At 33.0% G+C, this 18,310-nt stretch overlaps 1 protein-coding gene across 8 annotated transcripts in view; it reads right to left on the minus strand.

Annotated features, from left to right (window-relative positions):
• Positions 1-848: 848 nt before the first annotated feature.
• The window catches only part of LOC126734374 (protein slit), a 524,120-nt gene continuing 506,658 nt past the window's right edge, over positions 849-18,310 (minus strand). For 6 of the 8 annotated variants that reach the window (XM_050437970.1, XM_050437969.1, XM_050437967.1 and 3 more), the window contains 10 exons: positions 17,526-17,695; positions 17,260-17,467; positions 15,789-16,023; positions 15,505-15,728; positions 15,323-15,444; positions 15,180-15,265; positions 5,616-5,704; positions 5,337-5,476; positions 4,848-5,282; positions 849-2,399 (listed from right to left, as the gene is read on the minus strand). In XM_050437970.1, coding sequence (XP_050293927.1) covers positions 5,196-5,282; positions 5,337-5,476; positions 5,616-5,704; positions 15,180-15,265; positions 15,323-15,444; positions 15,505-15,728; positions 15,789-16,023; positions 17,260-17,467; positions 17,526-17,695 — 1,361 coding nt within the window. In that variant the 3' untranslated portion in view covers positions 849-2,399; positions 4,848-5,195. The remainder of the gene's footprint in view (positions 2,400-4,847; positions 5,283-5,336; positions 5,477-5,615; positions 5,705-15,179; positions 15,266-15,322; positions 15,445-15,504; positions 15,729-15,788; positions 16,024-17,259; positions 17,468-17,525; positions 17,696-18,310) is intronic. The other 2 variants (XM_050437973.1, XM_050437968.1) reach the window with 1 other exon arrangement.

Below are 18,310 nucleotides of genomic sequence, written 5' to 3' on the forward strand. Positions count from 1 at the left end.
ATCTAAAAGAAAAAAGAAGGCAACCCTATTACAAAAACAACAATGCATAGACATAAATTACAATGTTAAGATGTGACTTACCGGTAAAGCTATTAGATTAACACCACAAACATTTCAGTTGAAACAAAAATAAATACATAAAAAATAATGCTGATGTTCACATTAAATCCGGTGTCAAAACTAAATAAAATAAAAGTAAAAAAGACTATTAACTAGAGAAGTTTTTTAACACATTTTAAAACCCCACAACTTTTTTTATTATTATTTTTTTCATTGTAAAGTTGACGTAACATTTTTTTTCTATTGATTTGAGGAAGTTTGTTACTCCACTATTAGTTTCTCTTTAAATATTTTTCTCAGTTATTACCTAAATCTGAATGAGACAACATTAGTCTTTAAAATAAAATTAATTGTGCTCCATTTTGGCCAAAACTTAAAAAAAAAATGAAGGTTAAAGTAAAAAAACGGAAAAAATCTAATAAAAAAAGGAAAAAAATATATTACTCCTTAAATTTGAGGAAAAACAAAAAAATACTATGCGTTTTAAATACCAGTAACCTCACCTATTCACCATTTCCGTTTGGCTACTCACCTTCCAAACACCCTGTATAAGGATCCCAGGCCAAAAGGTACCGCATGCGCATAAAACGAGCATGAGCACTCTATTTGTTCGGCGTAACTATAGTAACTGCCTGATTGCTGGAGTTTTTGTAACTTTCCTTTTCCGTGCAATTAGTATATACAGTACTCATATTGCTGTTTAAGCATTTAAGTAAGAATTATTTTTTAACTATTAATCTTCAAACTGAAAATAAAAGGTCTAAAAGGAACCACAAATAAAACCAATATTCATTAAAGTTTATTTTATTTTATACACAAGTCATGGGAATAAAAATTATTACAATAGATAAAACGTTATTGTGTTATTATACTTAGGCATAATATTCGGTACATAAAACTTTAATTTAGACGTTGCTTATAATATTTTGCTGGACTATAAAGTGGTTGGTATGAATTTGAAATCTTTCGTACACATAGACTTTTCATATTCGTATTAGCTTGCCTTAAGTTTTAAATGATAAATGAAAATTTCTAATTTACAATAGTTCTGAGAGGGGAGTTGCCTAGTACTAGTTTAATGAGACGATAGAATAATTTACAATATACAATACTCTTTTTTTTCAATTTTAAACAACTGGAAAATTATTTATTTTAATATCCTACAGTTAATAGATTATTTTTTACTAATTTTCCACTTGTTATGAATTTAAATAAATATAAAATAAATCGTTATAATAATCAAATCAAATTAATACTTAAACGCAATACTTTTTTTAAGAATTAAAGACAATTTCTGAGTGATATACGGTGAGTATTTTGTTTAAATTGTGAAATATGTCTTATATTCTTCATATATTCGTAAGTTTAAATTTTGTTGTCAGTTGGGTTCAAGTAAAAGCTGACAATCTTTAACCTAAATTATAAATAGAACTTAATATAATGAAGCTTTAAGAAGGTTAACAACCAAATCACTATTTCAATCAGTTTGTGTTTGGATGTTATTGATGTGATATATACAAAGTGTAATAGAAAAAATAAATAGAAATATATTAAAGTATATGTTGATTTATATTATACAGGGCATTTACAAACTCAAATTTTAAAATTTCAAAGCTGCCTTTCTTATTGAGGAATGTGATTTTTTCTTGGCAAGTACGTACCCTGTATATGCAATCGGTGAATATAAATAAATTTCTAAAAATCCTATTATTAAAGTTTGTAACAAAAGTGTGTTTTACACAGTGTTTATTAGTACTAAAGGTTTCAGAAACCTTTCAGGTGGTTTTCTCGCGCTACTACATACTTTTCTAACGTTGGGTTTTTTATTTAGTGTTTTGTCTTTAGGATGAAGAGGTTAAGTCTTTTTATTATTCAGTCCCTGTCAGTGTTTTCGGTTTAAAAATATATAAAAAAGAAATAATATGTCGTTATATTTTTAATATAATATATGGCGCATAAATATAAAATGAAGCAAATTTTATTCTAATAAATAGTTAGATCATTGATTTCCCTAAATTTTTATAAGTTCTACGTAATTATAAATAGGTTTAAATGGATACAAAGAGAACTGAATTATGCAAAACGTTAATGTATATTTGTAGTAATTTTATCAGATAAGTAACTAGTGGGCAAATATTTGATAGAAATACTACATAATATAAGTTAGCTGCCAAACACTAATTAATAAAATATTTAATATATTTTTAAGCCTACCACCATTGGAACTGATCTAAGTGAACGTGCATGCGTTGTTTTATCCACAGAATGGCCAAATACACGAATGAGGTTATGGTTGTGAAGTAGAGAAATGCTGATAAAAGGCATTGTTTGTCGTGGTACTGCAAAAGAGAGAAAATCCTTAATAATTAATTATTTATTTCTTTTATATAAAATTTTATATGCTTTTGATTATTTTATATTTTTTTATATGAAGAACGTGATGAAGATGAGACACGGAAAAGAACTACCGCTAACACGTACAGGCAGGATCGAAATGCATTAAAGAAGCTTATTATAGGAGGTCCAAAAAAAGCTGCTTGGAAGAAAATTGTTAAAGAAGTCAATATATGGGGCAAGGAGTATCGATCGTATTGTAACTAGCAAATTTACCTCACCACATTTAAGTCTGGCAGATGAAAATCAACTTGATATAGCTAACTGGATTTTTTTTAGAGCATCAGATAGAAATATGGCCCAGAAAAATAGTATCTAATCCCATTATATACTACAAATATTCTAACTGTCGCAGCTAAGAAAATTAAACCAAATAAACTGCCAGGACCTGACAACCTACCTCCAGAAGTAATAGTAAGCCGTGGTTAGAACCAACACAGCTTAATGCCTAAATCTCATGAACTCCATCCTACTTTCAGGCGTCTACACAATATCCTGGAAAACTGCACGGCTGGTCCTTAGAGAAAAAGAGAACAAGCAGGGAAACCAAACATACTCACCAAGATGCTTTATAAACGTAGCCGCAAAACTCGTGGAACATCTCTTACTCAGTCGATGAAAGGCGCAAATTGATAAGAATGGAGGACTATCAGACAGGCAGTACGGCTTCAGATGTCAGCGTACTAAAAAAGGTCCAGGAAAAAGCAGCAGAAGTTAAGCTGGCACCCTGTGAAAGAAAACCTATGCGCCTTAGTAACAATGGAGAAAATGATTTCAAATCGGCTCCATGGAAAGTGTTACTGAACTAAGGAGAAGAAATATTTCTCCCTACTTGCTCAATATAATGTCTAGATATTTCGAAGGCCAATTCCTGAGATTGAACCTCAGCTCCTAGGTATATAAAAAATGTATTATACCTCAAGTAAATTATTGTATTTAAAACTTTAATTGAACTTAAATTAAATTAAGTATATCGAACGGTATCGTGACAGATTTAAGTTCATATTTCTTTTAAATACGTGAATAAGTTTATTTTCTTCTTCTTTTCAATTTTTGAGCGCGTGAGATGAAAATTTCTAAATTAATTTTTGCTATAAGTGACGTAATAGCCAATATAATAAGTAACTCATTAGCATAGTATCAACGAAGGCACTGAGGGTAGTAGCAAGAACTCCTCCAATATACTTGCTAGAAAGACAGAGCTTACATAAAGAGGGAAGTAAAAGAGGCCAGAAAAAAAGTGAAACACACTTTTTCTTGACATAGTTACGAACTGGCCTTTTTTGGAAGTTATTAAGCCTACCTAAAGCGCTTTAACTTAACAGAGGAATGTCAAACAGAAAAATGCTCTTATTGTGGCGGCACCGATACGGCTGAACATACATCTTTCTACTACCATAGATGGGCAAACATAGACAAGTTGCAGAGCAGATAACTGATACACTAGACTCTGACACAATAGTCGCAAAAATGCTCGCTTCTCCGGCGATCTGTAAAGAATTGTGCATATTTACAAGAGATGTGCTTATTATTAAACGAAGAGTGAGAACAGACTCAACTCCTAGAGATAATTAATTTCCACGCCCAGCTAACTTCTATTACCATCTTCTTGAAGTAATACATCCATCCTACTTTGATCCCCCAGGGGAGGGAGTTTTACTAACCCCCACCCTCCTTTTTAGTCGACAAAAACCCGATACTGCCTTCTATCACGGGCCACAAGATCTACTGAAGATTTTCCCCCTCTACCCCCCAAAAAAAACATTTATACTATGAGTAAACTGTAAACTTATATTTATAAAATACTGATAAATGATTCACTGGTCAATTTCAGACACTTACAAAATATCCTAAATTTTTCTAGGACTTTTCTAAAGTTTTCATAAAAAGATTAAGAGAAAATAACCTGAAAAAAATACATTTATACATTTTATGTATTTTATATTTTTTTTACGAAAATTTTTTGAATATTATTTTCAAATAATTGTAAAAACCATAATATACGAGTATACTGTATATGTTCATACATGTATAACTATTTTTGATATGTTTTTCGGTAAATATATAATCTCAGTAACACGCTAATTAAGATGTCTTAAGTAATCCAATAAAATGTTCAAAAAAGAGGCCATTATTACATATGCCAAAAACGCTTCGGGCATATGTAATAATATTATAAAATGGGGTCAGTTTAAATACTGGCTCTGAGATGAACAAATGTCCAGTAAACAACATTTAATTCCAAAAAAAAAAACTGAAAACAAATTATTTTCTTTTCAAAACTATTGTGGTAAAAAAAAATCATAGTCATTTTGAGATATACTTACTTACTTACTTACAAGCCCGAAGAACAGATAAAAGTGAAAATTCTTAGTAAATTGCAGAAAACTTACCAAAACTATCCTGTCGTCTTTCGCATGATCTACTTCATTTCCATCAATATGTTGAACAACTAAACCACCAGCCTGATGAGCATCGTCGGCCTCATTTGGTACAATAAATGTCATCTTAACACCCTCTACAGTCTGATCATCAGGTTTCTGTAAAACTGGTGCTGTTCTCGGCAAATCAGCCTCATTTGGATCTGATTGAGACAAGTAAGCAGGTTGTAAAATGTCATTTTTTGGGGTTCGGTCAACATCTTTATCATTCGTATCCTGAGCGATAAATCCTACGGAAATGTGGTTCACTTTGGTGTGTGGTATGGCTTCGTTAGAACTGTATGCAGTAGCGGACGACAGTCAGTAGCATTTCTTTGTACATGCGCATTTGCGCACTACGTCGATGTCTTTGGTATAACGGGTACCATCGGGGCATACCAAACGAACCTGGTAAAGTTTTTAATGTTAATATTGTTCAGGCTAATAAATGAGAATGCTTACCTTTCTTCGTTTACTCTTCCTGGCATGACAACAGCTAGATCCGCATGATCCGATACATTTGGCAACTTTTAGAGCTTTTCGGGACCTGCAGCCATTTTCAGAGTAAAACTCTCGAACTTGTTCTTTTTTACAAGTTGGAGCTACAAAAATGGATAAATATAAGAAAATAATTTTTTGTTTTAATGAGTTTAAAGTTAATGATCAGTGACGTTAAAAGCGTTAGTGTTAAGAAAGAAGTACCAAGAAATACCCAGCGTCCCAGCATGGTAAAATACTTACACTCGTCCTCACCTTGCTCGCAGTACTTTCCTTTATATCCCTGCTTACATTTGCAGCTGTATTCGCCACCAACGGTTGGCACACATTTTCTAAAAGGAATGTATATTTTATTCTCACACAAATATAAGTGCTTAGAACATTGAAAGGCTAAATTAGCATTACCGCAGAACTATGGGCAGGTTGCTTACTTGCAACATCTCTGATGTAATGATGCCAAATGCTTATTGAGAAACGGCAGAAAAACAATTAATAATATTGTTAGAATTGCGAAACATATTTGTTTAATGCCGGTCCTGATGGATTACGCCGAATGCATCGCGCCGTCTACGTGACTTCCCCACCACCTTAATACCAAGAAGTTACACAAGACCGCGACACTACCCATTCGTTTTATTGAATGCGCGCGTCTTCTCTTCTCAGTCGACAATAAGCATTAGGGAGAGCGTTTAGCGCTCTAAATATAATACAGTCCACTTTATTTTACGTAGTTATTAGTAATATTTTTTGGTTAATAGCTTTAATAAAGCTACACAATTACTAAAAACTACACCAGTCTTTTATTTCGGCTTATTGGACTCAAACATTGGTCGTCTTCGAGCGGATTATATTGAGGCTTTTTACACGAAGACTGGATTTAATTCATTGGGATAATTGAAGCAGCGTTAGCATTTTATGCAAGGAGTTTTTTACGAACGTGAAGCCAATTAATGCAGGGTTAAATACGGGAACGATTACATAACACAGTACAGGGCTGAGTGCTGGTGCAGCTGTTACTGAATGCTGAGAACTGGATAATACTACATAGGAACGCCGGAAATAAGGTCAGATCTTTTAAATTTATTATAACAAATTTACAACGTAGGGAATACGATTTATTTGGACATTATACAATTTCCCAGAACAATATTTTTTGTGCTTGTGTTTTGACTTTTTTCTCAAATTGAAATGGTGTTTTAACTAATATCTGTGTGCTAAAAACGACTTAAGTTTAAATAGATTTTTTAAATTTATGTAAAGAAATTGAATTGTCTCTGTCGATTTTAGTTTTATATTAATTTGTACTTTACGTTCCATACTACATCGTACATATATTTGCATGCTGGTTATATTTTTAGTAAAAATATTTACATTTGGGGAATAGATATTATATGTTTGGTGTATATTAATAAGCTAATTAGTATTTAACAACGAGTTGAGAATATTTTGATTTAAGTTTGGGAAAATACGTATGTAATTTTGGTATTTGATTGTCCACTAATTTGTTAAATAAAATGGGTGAGGAAGATAAAACATTATTGGTACAAAAAAGAGGTAGGATTAAAGCAAAAATAACCAGGTTGGAAAATTATGTAAATTTAAATGAAAATGATTTATCTATAGATGTTAACGAATTTGTAATTAGGGAATCTATGCTTGTAAAAACTTATCAAGACTATGAACATGTTCAGGAACAATTAGAGGAAATTGAGGGCAGTCAGGAAAACGATAGGGTAGAAGTTGAAGTACAGTACACATCATTACATAGTAAGCTTAAGACAACAATTTTTAAACGATTAAAAAGATACGATAATAAATTAATAACGATTAACTGTCATATTAGAACTTTAATGGAAGCACAGGTTTTAAAAGGTGATCCATCATCCTTACGGGATTTTATAACAAAGGTTAAGCAAAACTATAATGCTCTTGCAGCTCTTGGGGTACCTGTGGAGTCATGGGACTTAATTTTGGTTTACGTAATGGCGTCAAAATTAGATTTTAACACACATCGAGCTTATGAACTCGAGCGCGATTACACACATTTGCCAAGTTTTTCAGACTTCTTATGCTTTCTAGATAAACGGTGTTTAGCTCTGGAATCTTTGGCAAAACCAGAGTATAAGCAAAGGCTAATAAAGGCTAGTTGTTATGCCTTGACTGAATCAACAGAAGTCACAAAAAATAAATGTATATGTTGTAATTTTGATACACATCCCATGTATAAATGTTCCAAGTTTCAAAGGTTTGATATAGCACATAAGCGGGAATTTATAACTAAAAATCGACTTTGTTTTAATTGTTTAGGGTATAAACACATGGCGACTAATTGCAAATCAGATGGTTGTAGGATATGTAAAGGAAGGCACCATTCTTCGTTGCACGATGAAAAATATCATAAACGGGAATATTATCAAGGGTCAAATACAGATTTGAATAAATTGAAGGGACAGCAAAAAGACAATGGGGGTAGTAGTAATATTAGGGCTCAAGAGAATAATATAGCACCATCCGCATCAACAGCGTTGGTATCCACTTCGGCGGAGATAAGTTTTCCTCCATGTTTAGTATCCAAGGTAGATAGGCGGGTTCTCTTAGCTACAGCAATAGTCAATTTGGTTTGTTATGACGGTTCAAGAGTACAAGCTAGAGCTCTTTTGGATTCCGCATCTATGTGTTCAGTCATTACAGCACGCATGGCAAATAAACTAGGGTTGCCACAAAATTCTATTAATATTCATATCTCTGGGATTGGGAAAAGTGATGTTCAGATCACAAGTGCTGTCAAGATTGAGATCGAATCTTCATCTAATTCCATGAAAAAGATTTCTACAGTTTGTGGTATAATGCCAAGGGAAATTACTTGTCCTTTGCCTCAGACTTATATTGATAATGGTTCGTTGAACATACCTAGTGGTTTGGATTTGGCTGATCCTACATTTGGTGTCCCAGGTAAAATAGATCTGCTACTTGCAGCTGATATTTATTTTGATATAATTGATGGTGGTATTTTAAAATTAGGCGATGGGTTGCCAATTCTCCAAAATACATTATTTGGATGGGTAATAGGGGGGAGCATTTCTAAAAATTCAAACAACATTTGTTCAAATGTTATGGTTTCCTTATTTTCACAAGGTCCAGATTTAGATGTATTGATCCCACAATTTTGGAGGTTGGAAGAGGTAGCGGGTAAAAGGCATATGTCCCCTGAGGATAAGGCATGTGAGAATATTTATTTCACAACTACTAAAAGGTTAGAGTCTGGTGTTTTCGAGGTTAGGTTACCTATTAAAGCTGAATATACTGCTCTCTCATTGGGTGACTCTCTGCCTATGGCTACACAAAGGTTTTTGTCCTTGGAGAAGAAATTCCAGAAGGATCCAAATTTAAAAAGGGAATACATTGCTTTCATTCAGGAATATTTAGAAATGGGTCACGCAAAGGATATTAGTGATGATGCTAGGCTTTTGGAAAAACATAGGTATTATTTTCCTCATCATTATGTAGTTCGACAGGACAAGTTGACTACAAAATATAGAGTAGTATTTGATGGGTCAATGAAAACTAATTCCGGGTTAAGTTTAAATGACATCTTGTTAAAGGGAAGCACGGTGCAACCTGATTTATTTGATATTGTTGCCAGATTTCAAACATTTAAACACGTTCTATCAAGTGACATTCAAAAAATGTTTAGGTGTGTGAAAGTTCATCCGGAAGACAGACTTTTACAAAATATTGTTTGGAGAGACGATCCATCACTTCCCATACGTCATTTGGAGCTACAGACAGTTACTTACGGAACCAAGTGCAGTTCATTTCTAGCAACTCGCTCATTAGTGGAATTGGCTAGACAAAGTAAAGGATTATATCCATTGGCTGCAGAGATTTTGTTGGAACAGACATACGTTGACGACATATTAGGAGGAGCGAATACATTAGAGCTTTTATTTAAACTTCAAAATGAGCTGAACACACTATTAAAGTCAGCAGGGTTCTTATTGCATAAATGGAACTCAAATAACGAGTTTTTGGTCAAATTTAAAGCAGAAGATTCCTCTAAAGTGTTAGGTGTTTTATGGGACCCAGTTTCGGATTCATTTCGGGTATCAGTACCAAGAGTAATTCAAAAGGATAAGTTTACCAAACGTGAAGTTTTGGCCCTTATAGGACAGATATTTGATCCAATGGGATTTGTGGGTGTTGTAGTAATCGTAGCTAAAATCTTTATGCAGAAACTGTGGGTTCAAAGGCTTCAATGGGATGACATTTTACCGCCAGATTTATTAATCGAGTGGTTGAATTTTTATAAAGAATTGCCACGGTTAGAAGCGTTAAGCATAAAACGATGGATATTTGAATCTGGGGAAGTAAGTACTATAGAATTAATAGGGTTTGCGGATGCAAGCATGGTGGCCTATGGCGCTTGCTTGTACGTTAGGGTCTTATACGATGATAATAGAGTTTCTTGCAGTCTAGTTTGTTCAAAATCAAGGGTCGCACCCCTCAAAACAGTTTCTCTGCCTAGGCTGGAACTTTGTGGATTATTGCTTTTGGCTCGGATGTATGACAAGTTTAAATCATGTATGAAGTTTAAGTTTAATAAGGTCATTCTGTATAGCGACTCGAAAATTGTGCTTGCTTGGATGCAATCATCTCCATCACGTTGGGCGACATTTGTCGCCAACAGGGTATCGGAAATTCAGGATTTAACTTTGGATGCTGAGCTAAGACATATCTCATCAGATTTAAATCCAGCAGACTACATATCTCGTGGGATCGGACCTGAGGTCTTGTTGGAATGTAAGGTTTGGTTTCATGGTCCAGACTTTTTGGCAGATCCAAGTTTTTTGCATCCAGAACAAACAAATTTAGAGACATTAGCATTACCTGAGGAAAGGCAGGTTTCTCATTTTCAGGCAACAACTGTTAATGAAGGAATACTGTCAAGGTTCTCTTCTTATAATAGAATGTTAAGATGTATAGCTTATGTGTTGCGATTTATAGCCAATACAAAAAAGGATAATTTAAAGGTTTACGGTCATATTTCTATAGACGAAATTTCTAAGGCTCGTACTTGTATCTTTAGGATGGTTCAGGAAGAATATTTCATGGAAGAAATCACACTTCTACGGAACGGGGAGCCTCTGCCACGAAACAGCGTGCTTTTATCTCTGGTTCCTTTTTTAGATTCTAGTGGTTTGTTAAGAGTAGGAGGACGGTTAGAAAATGCTCCTCTATCATTCAATGCTAAACACCCAGTTATTCTTCCTAGTAAATCACATGTTACTGATGTAATAATTGGAAGTGAGCATTTAAGGTTAGGTCATGCTGGTCCTAGAACAGTTCTCAATAGCTTACGGCAACGTGTTTGGCTTATAAAATCTTTGAGGCGAATAAAATCTATTTTAATTAAGTGTGTGAAATGCCACAGGTTTAAGACGGTTTGGTCAAAGCAACTTATGGGAAGTTTGCCTATTGAGAGAACACAACTAATTCGTGCATTCTTGCATACAGGTCTAGATTTTGGAGGACCAATAATGATAAAGGAGTCAAGGTTGCGCAAAGCACGTGTAACTAAGGCATATATTGCACTCTTTGTGTGCATGGCAACAAAGGCCATTCATATAGAATTGGTTACGAGTTTAGGGACCGAGGACTTCATTCTTGCATTAAAAAGATTTGTGGCTCGTCGTGGGAATCCTATTTCAATCAGTAGTGACAATGCAACTAATTTTAAGGGAGCAAACAATTCTTTGAACGAAGTTTATAAATTTTTCAAAGAGCACGTTTGTGAAATTCAAGACTTTTTATCTACTAGGGAGATTGAATGGAAGTTCATCCCTCCTAACAGTCCACACTGGGGTGGTCTGTGGGAGGCTGGAATTAAAAGCACCAAGTACCACTTAAAAAGGGTAATTGGGAAATCGATCTTATCATATGAATGTTTAAACACTGCATTGACTCAAATTGAGGCAATTCTCAATTCGAGACCGTTACAGCCAATGTCGGACTCAATTTCCGATTTAACATGTTTGACACCAGGACATTTTTTGATAGGGCAACAGTTAACTTCATTTCCAGAAAAAGATGTGTCTAAATTATCAGTTAATCGTTTGAGTATTTGGCAACACTGTTCTAAATTGCGACAAGATTTTTGGAAACTATGGTCGACAGACTACTTAAACTTACTTCAGCATCGTCCGAAATGGAAGGTTTCAGAATTCAATTTGCAGATTGGTGATTTAGTAATTGTAAGAGAGGATAACGTGCCTCCTCTAGAGTGGTGTCTCGCAAGAATTTTGGATGTAATGCCTGGTCGTGACAATAGAGTTCGTGTGGTGAAGATTAAGACGAGTAATGGAATATTCACGAGACCTATAACAAAATTAAGTCCATTGCCTCTACAGTTGGGTGTTTCTGTTGTTGAGGACGAGTCCTCAAAGGGGGGAGAATGTTAGAATTGCGAAACATATTTGTTTAATGCTGGTCCTGATGGATTACGCCGAATGCATCGCGCCGTCTACGTGACTTCCCCACCACCTTAATACCAAGAAGTTACACAAGACCGCGACACTACCCATTCGTTTTATTGAATGCGCGCGTCTTCTCTTCTCAGTCGACAATAAGCATTAGGGAGAGCGTTTAGCGCTCTAAATATAATACAGTCCACTTTATTTTACGTAGTTATTAGTAATATTTTTTGGTTAATAGCTTTAATAAAGCTACACAATTACTAAAAACTACACCAGTCTTTTATTTCGGCTTATTGGACTCAAACAAATATCATAAAAATTTGTCACTTATTTCACAAAACAATACTCCTGTACTTCTTTATTAAAATATGAAGTATTTTTTAAAATTAAATATGATAAGATACTCTTAAAAAAATCAATATTTAAAGTTAAATGAATGTAGCTAATGTATATTAGAGAAAAAGGCAACAACATCGCAACGCGCTGAATCGTATTGTTGATTACATCGACACAAGGAATATATATTTATTAAGAGTAAAGGATCAAAATTTAATAATAATAGATTATGTTTTAAATTATAAACAATATTAGCGTTTATGAACCCTTTATGAGTTTTTTAACGCACTTCTTTAGAGTAAAGGTACCTCTCTAATAAAAAGCATTTTTATGGAAATTAAATATTTTATAATTATTATAGATTTTTTAATAACTTTTCATTTAGGTTTATTTCTATGATCCCCTGTCCTATGTGTATGATGACGGTTATCCCTGATATGATGTTATGTTTGTGTGAAGTTATCCATAAAATGCCAGCCATAAAGTTACCGCTCCGCGTGACCGGCCTACTATTTGCGTCAGGCCGGATATTTTAAAAAATCTAAGGAAATGAACATCATCTATAAAAAATTACGTAATAGTACTAATTTTTATCTTTTTTATGCATTAAAAATTAAATTTAATCTTAAAAAACAAGCGTAGGCATGAGAAAAAATAATATTTTTTAAAGTTTAGTATTAGTTATTTTATTTTAATAATTTCTGATATTTTATGGTGGATGAGTTATTATATTATATTATGATAATTATTACTGACTGATTAAAATAGTTGCCACCCCTTCATAACCCCTAGAAAAAATTAAATTTTTTCTAGGGTCTAAACTTATGTAAGTGTATACCTAAAAGTATCCTTAATATCATTATTGAATCAAAACTCATGCACTCCGATTTGCATAAAAGTAAGAGGGCACTAAATAACGAACATTCTTGAAAAAATCGGGATTTTGACCAAATTTCATTTTTTCTAGAGGTTATGAAGGGGTGGCAACTATCTAAACTTATGTTAGTGTATACCTAAAAGTATCCTTAATATCACTGTTCAAGCAAAACTCATGCACTCTGATTTGCATAAAAGTAAGAGGGCACTAAATAACGAACATTCTTGAAAAAATCGAGATTTTGACCAAACTTAATTTTTTTTAAAGGTTATGAAGGGGTGGCAACTATCTAAACTTATGTGAGTGTATACCTAAAAGTGTCCCAGAAATCCCTTATATATCGAAACTCATGCACTCTGATTTGCATAAAAATGGGAGGGCACCAAGTAATACAAAATCTCGAAAAAAAAAATTGGATTCCATTCAAATTTTATTTTTATTTATGAGATAGAATTTAAATTTATATATATTTAAAAGTATCAAAAGTAAAATTATCATAGTATTAAAATATAAGAACTCATTCACCATAAAATATCAGAAATTATGAAAATGAAATAACTAATATTAAACATTAAAAAATTATTTTTCCTCATGTACGCTTGTTTTTTAAGATTAAATTTATTTTTTAATGCATAAAAAAGATAAAAATTAGTACTATTACGTAATTTTTTACAGATGATGTTCATTTCCTTAGATTTTTTAAAATATCCGGCCTGACGCAAATAGCAGGCCGGTCACGCGGAGCGGTAACTTTATGGCTGGCATTTTATGGATAACTTCACACAAACTGATGTTATGACAGTATCGATATTTACTTGTAAAAATATCGGCTTAAATTGCCTTTTTCTCATGGTACGACACAAGTTTTTACGATCGTAGTAGGTCACAAAAACACTCAAATGAGACCATTTTCCTTTTTTTTCAATTAAATACTAAAGAAAAAACACAGAGCTTTACAAATGCCGAATGTAAACACAAAGCCGTTTGACAAGATGACATCGGCTTTTACTTGCGCCGACTTTGGCGATGTTGCCAAATTTTTTAAAAGCGGTTTTAGGAATCAGAAAGTTAATTTTTTTTGCTGTGAAGATATTATTTTAATGATATTTGCGCTTAGAATAAGAAATAACTATTTATACTTTTAATTTTTAATCCAAAAAAAACACCAAGAAGTTAAATTAACATTAGTATATGTGTTAATATTTAGCTAAATATTTCCTCTTTTGAAAATGTATGTAAACTTGACAATAGAGAATCGGTGAATAGGTTTGTAAACAAAACACCGCTCTTGCCTCTAAGCACATGTTGAACTCAAAGTTATTGTTGAATAATTCTAGTCTTTCAATGTTCTAAGTATAAGTGTTTTTATAAACGTGACAAGCCTCACTAATAAGTTGGTTAAAGGTTAAGTTTTAATATCTCAAAGCTAAACTTGTATTAAAAACTACAGGTAATTAATGAATATCGTAATTTTTAGTTTAGAAATAGGCCTCAATAAAGTGATATAAACTCTATAATAAACACCGATTTCTCAAAGGAATGGTAGGGTCAGCCATCATCAAGATATCATTAGATAATCTATATATTCTCTGAGTTTTTATGAAAGTTCTATTAACCTTTTAAAACTATGCTGGTTTTTACGAAATTACTAGACATACATACATATATAAACATCATATAGATAAACATCCATATAGATTATTATGGATGTGACAAAATAAACTGCCAATGTATACTCTATTAAGAGTAAGGAATTAAAACGTGAAGCCACATCATAAAGATCCTTTTGTGAGCTCGCTATCAACATTTCATACTAATAACTTGTATAATTAATTGTCCACTGTTATGTTCCATTAATTTTAAAACATTCATATTTTAATGTCTCTCTTTAATAATCATATATATTTTTTTATTGTTTATTACTGAATTTTCATTAAATCAGTTAATATTTTATTTAGATTAAATTTATATATAATATAAATGAGATTTCTTGTTTATTTCGATAAATAGGTAAAAACGTTTAGCAACTTTTTCATATAGTTTATCAATAAAGTTACAAGAATACAGTGGGTAAAAAATAATGAAGAACGTTATTTATAAAAATCCTAAATGGTCACTTACCCGTCATTTTTACACTTATGATTATTGCATGGGTCACTAGAAGCAGCAGGAGGTTCCCCGATCATTCCGTCCATGCCATCATCTTCCTACAAAAACGCAAATTATGTAAAATATCTAATTTTTAAAACGTTTGTAATTCCTACCTGAAGTTCATCCTCATATCTGTTATCGTCTATTATGCCACAACCTGGTTGTACCTTCTGTTGAGTTTTAGCATTACCAAAATCAACTTGCTTATGATTAATCCATACTTCTTTCATACACCCTAAAAAGCAAATTATTTAATACAAATTACTTTGATATTTGGTATTTAAATTAGACTTACCATGAAAGCTGGTCAAGTTTCTAAGATGCCAATCAGTAAAAGCATGTTCTCCAGCTTCAGGTGGTATGCCGCCCAAAAACATAGGAGTTGTCAGTCTTAAAAAGTCCTTAGGTCCATCATTAATAATACTTCGAGCTATACCTCGGTCGACTCTTAATGTGAAGTTTTTCTTTATAGCTATAAGCTCGGCTATATGGTACTGACCATCCGAGACCATTTCAAAGCTAAAAGACATACGCTGTGCATGTAGCGCGTTGTACTGAATTAGCTAATATATTTTTTACCTATACATTGTAGATACAGGGTAGTTTCCAACATTATAACTGATTCTTATTCTACCGCTGAACAGTTCAACCGCTAAGTGTTCGTTATGTCCATCATACATAAGAACTCCATTCTCCTCTGTAGTTGCAAATACAATTGTGACGTTTGCTTCTGGTTTGGTGCGTAGTGGTTCTAATTCGACGTAAGAATTGTTGTGAGTAAAACTGAGGCTTGTCAGATACTCACAGTGTTTTCCTGTTAAAAATATTAATTACTATTACTGATGGTTATTCCTCTATATACGACATACAAAAGCAAAGGAAAATTGTTATATATTAAAAAAAAAAATCTCACAAATATTATTATAATCAATCTAATTGTAAATATTTTTATTTTATTTTTAGGCGTATGTAAGATGTAAAACGTCTTTACCCTCGCTCGATTTTTATTGATCCACCACTTGTTTTCACAGTGTTCGTATGCAAAGTATTGTTTGTTAACCTAATGGTTTAAGTACTGTTTTCTAAGGCTTAAATTTTCTTCTGTGTATGCAGCAAGTGAGGTAATTAATTTGTTTTTAAAGCTATTAGAAATCGGAGACGGATGACAGATGTGAACAAATTGAAAATATGCCTAAGTAACTCCTGCTTAGGTACAAATAAAGGTTTGACGCTCAGGTCGAGAGAATGCCGATAAGTTCATATTGGTAAAGATTTAGAAGATCAGTTTTTTAAAGAAACTAACCGAAAACACTAACTGAAGGACGAAGTCCGGAGAAATAGGAATAACCCAGGCACCAGAAGAATATTCGATTCTTAAAATCCCTTTAAAATAAAAAGTTATTCCTCAGAGAAGATCAGGTGCATTGCCATGAAATTCAATATCAGGATATATCTCGGAGCATAATCAGAGAATGTATATGATGAACAGTAGTATTAGATCCTCTGCAAACATAACAGCAGAACATGCTTGATCAACTGACTTCAGCTTTATACAATAAACAATACAGACCTTGCATATATCATTGCCCATATAGAATTTAATATAATAAAATTTAAGCGTATTTAAGAAATTTGAATGGAAAAAAATATTAAAATTTGGGGTAGGCTATCACAAATCATTCCGGGACATACCACCATGGTTATGAATTTACTCTAACATTCTCTACTGATCATGAAACAAAACAAAAAAAATTGTTCATGAGGTATTTGGAATTGATATTGTCTGAATATATGTATTATAAATCACGTAAAAAACCTCGATTATTGTGACTTGTAGATTATTGTGAATTAAGTTCTGGATAACGATTCGGTAAATATTCATGGAATATTTCTGCCATCAACGTTTTGATTGCATGGTAGTTTATTTTTTTACACAAAAAATACAATCCAATATTTTTGAAAACCTACATTTTTGTACGTTTTATGTTATTATAGATAAAACTCTGCTCTTAAACTTGTTACGTAAAGAATAAGAAACTGTAAATCATACCTGAATATCCTGGTGCACACTTGCATACATAATCGTTCGAGCCGCTGGGCTGAAAACATGTTCCGTGCACGCATTCGTGTTGCTGACATGGTGAGGTTTGTGGATACATCATGGCTACAAAGGGGCTGATCTCGCAGAATTTTCCGGTATATTCTCCAGAACAGTGGCATTGGTATTCATTGATGCCATCTACGCAGGTAGCCCCATTCTATTAAAAATGATAAATTGTACATTTATAGCAAATATACCTTTTAGTCGTTATTTACCTGGCACATGTGATTCTCACAATCATCTATGTCGATGGAGCAGTTCTCGCCCTTAAAACCAGGTAGACACTCGCAAGTATAATAACTATCGTGATCGACACAGCGAGCGTTATTTTCACAAGGGTTGTATTGCTCAGTGCAAAAGGGAATTTTTCGTTCGCAGTACTCGCCTGGAACGTACAATCTTTATGACAATTATTTTAATGAAGTTCAAAACATTTTTAATTACTGTTATATATTTATGCAGTAACTACTTAAAAAAGCAACTTTTACACATAAGCAAATTATTAACCTTTAAGTGGTAATAAATAAACTTTTTCAAGGTCACATATTTAAACCAAAAGTTGATGATACTCAAAATTGTCTTAATGAAAATCAAAAGTTTGAACTGTCTGCTATTATTTAGGTACTAATTGATAAATGTTGGAGAAAGTTTTGCACAAGATTGCTCTAGAGACCAAAATTAGGTAAAAATGTATTTAACCCGGCGTCAGTGTGGTGAGGTATGACATACCCCAGTAAATTTAAATTAAGCGCGATTTTCTAGTACACTGTAGGAGCGCGCCGAGCGCCTTAGTACCTTCCAATTATACTTCAGTCATCCTGTCCCCGCGGCAAAATCAGTGCTCCTGTTGATTCTGTAGCGACCACACGTCTTCAAAGTTGTCTGGAGTATCACATACCCCACCACACAGGTAAATTAATTTTTCAATACTCTGTGAAATTGATAATTTTTTTTTTTAGTGGGTGATATTTTAAATGTGTTTTATTGCATTTTTAGTAAT

Source organism: Anthonomus grandis, chromosome 3 (genome assembly GCF_022605725.1).
Source record: "Anthonomus grandis grandis chromosome 3, icAntGran1.3, whole genome shotgun sequence".
NCBI classification, from domain to species: Eukaryota; Metazoa; Arthropoda; class Insecta; order Coleoptera; family Curculionidae; genus Anthonomus; species Anthonomus grandis.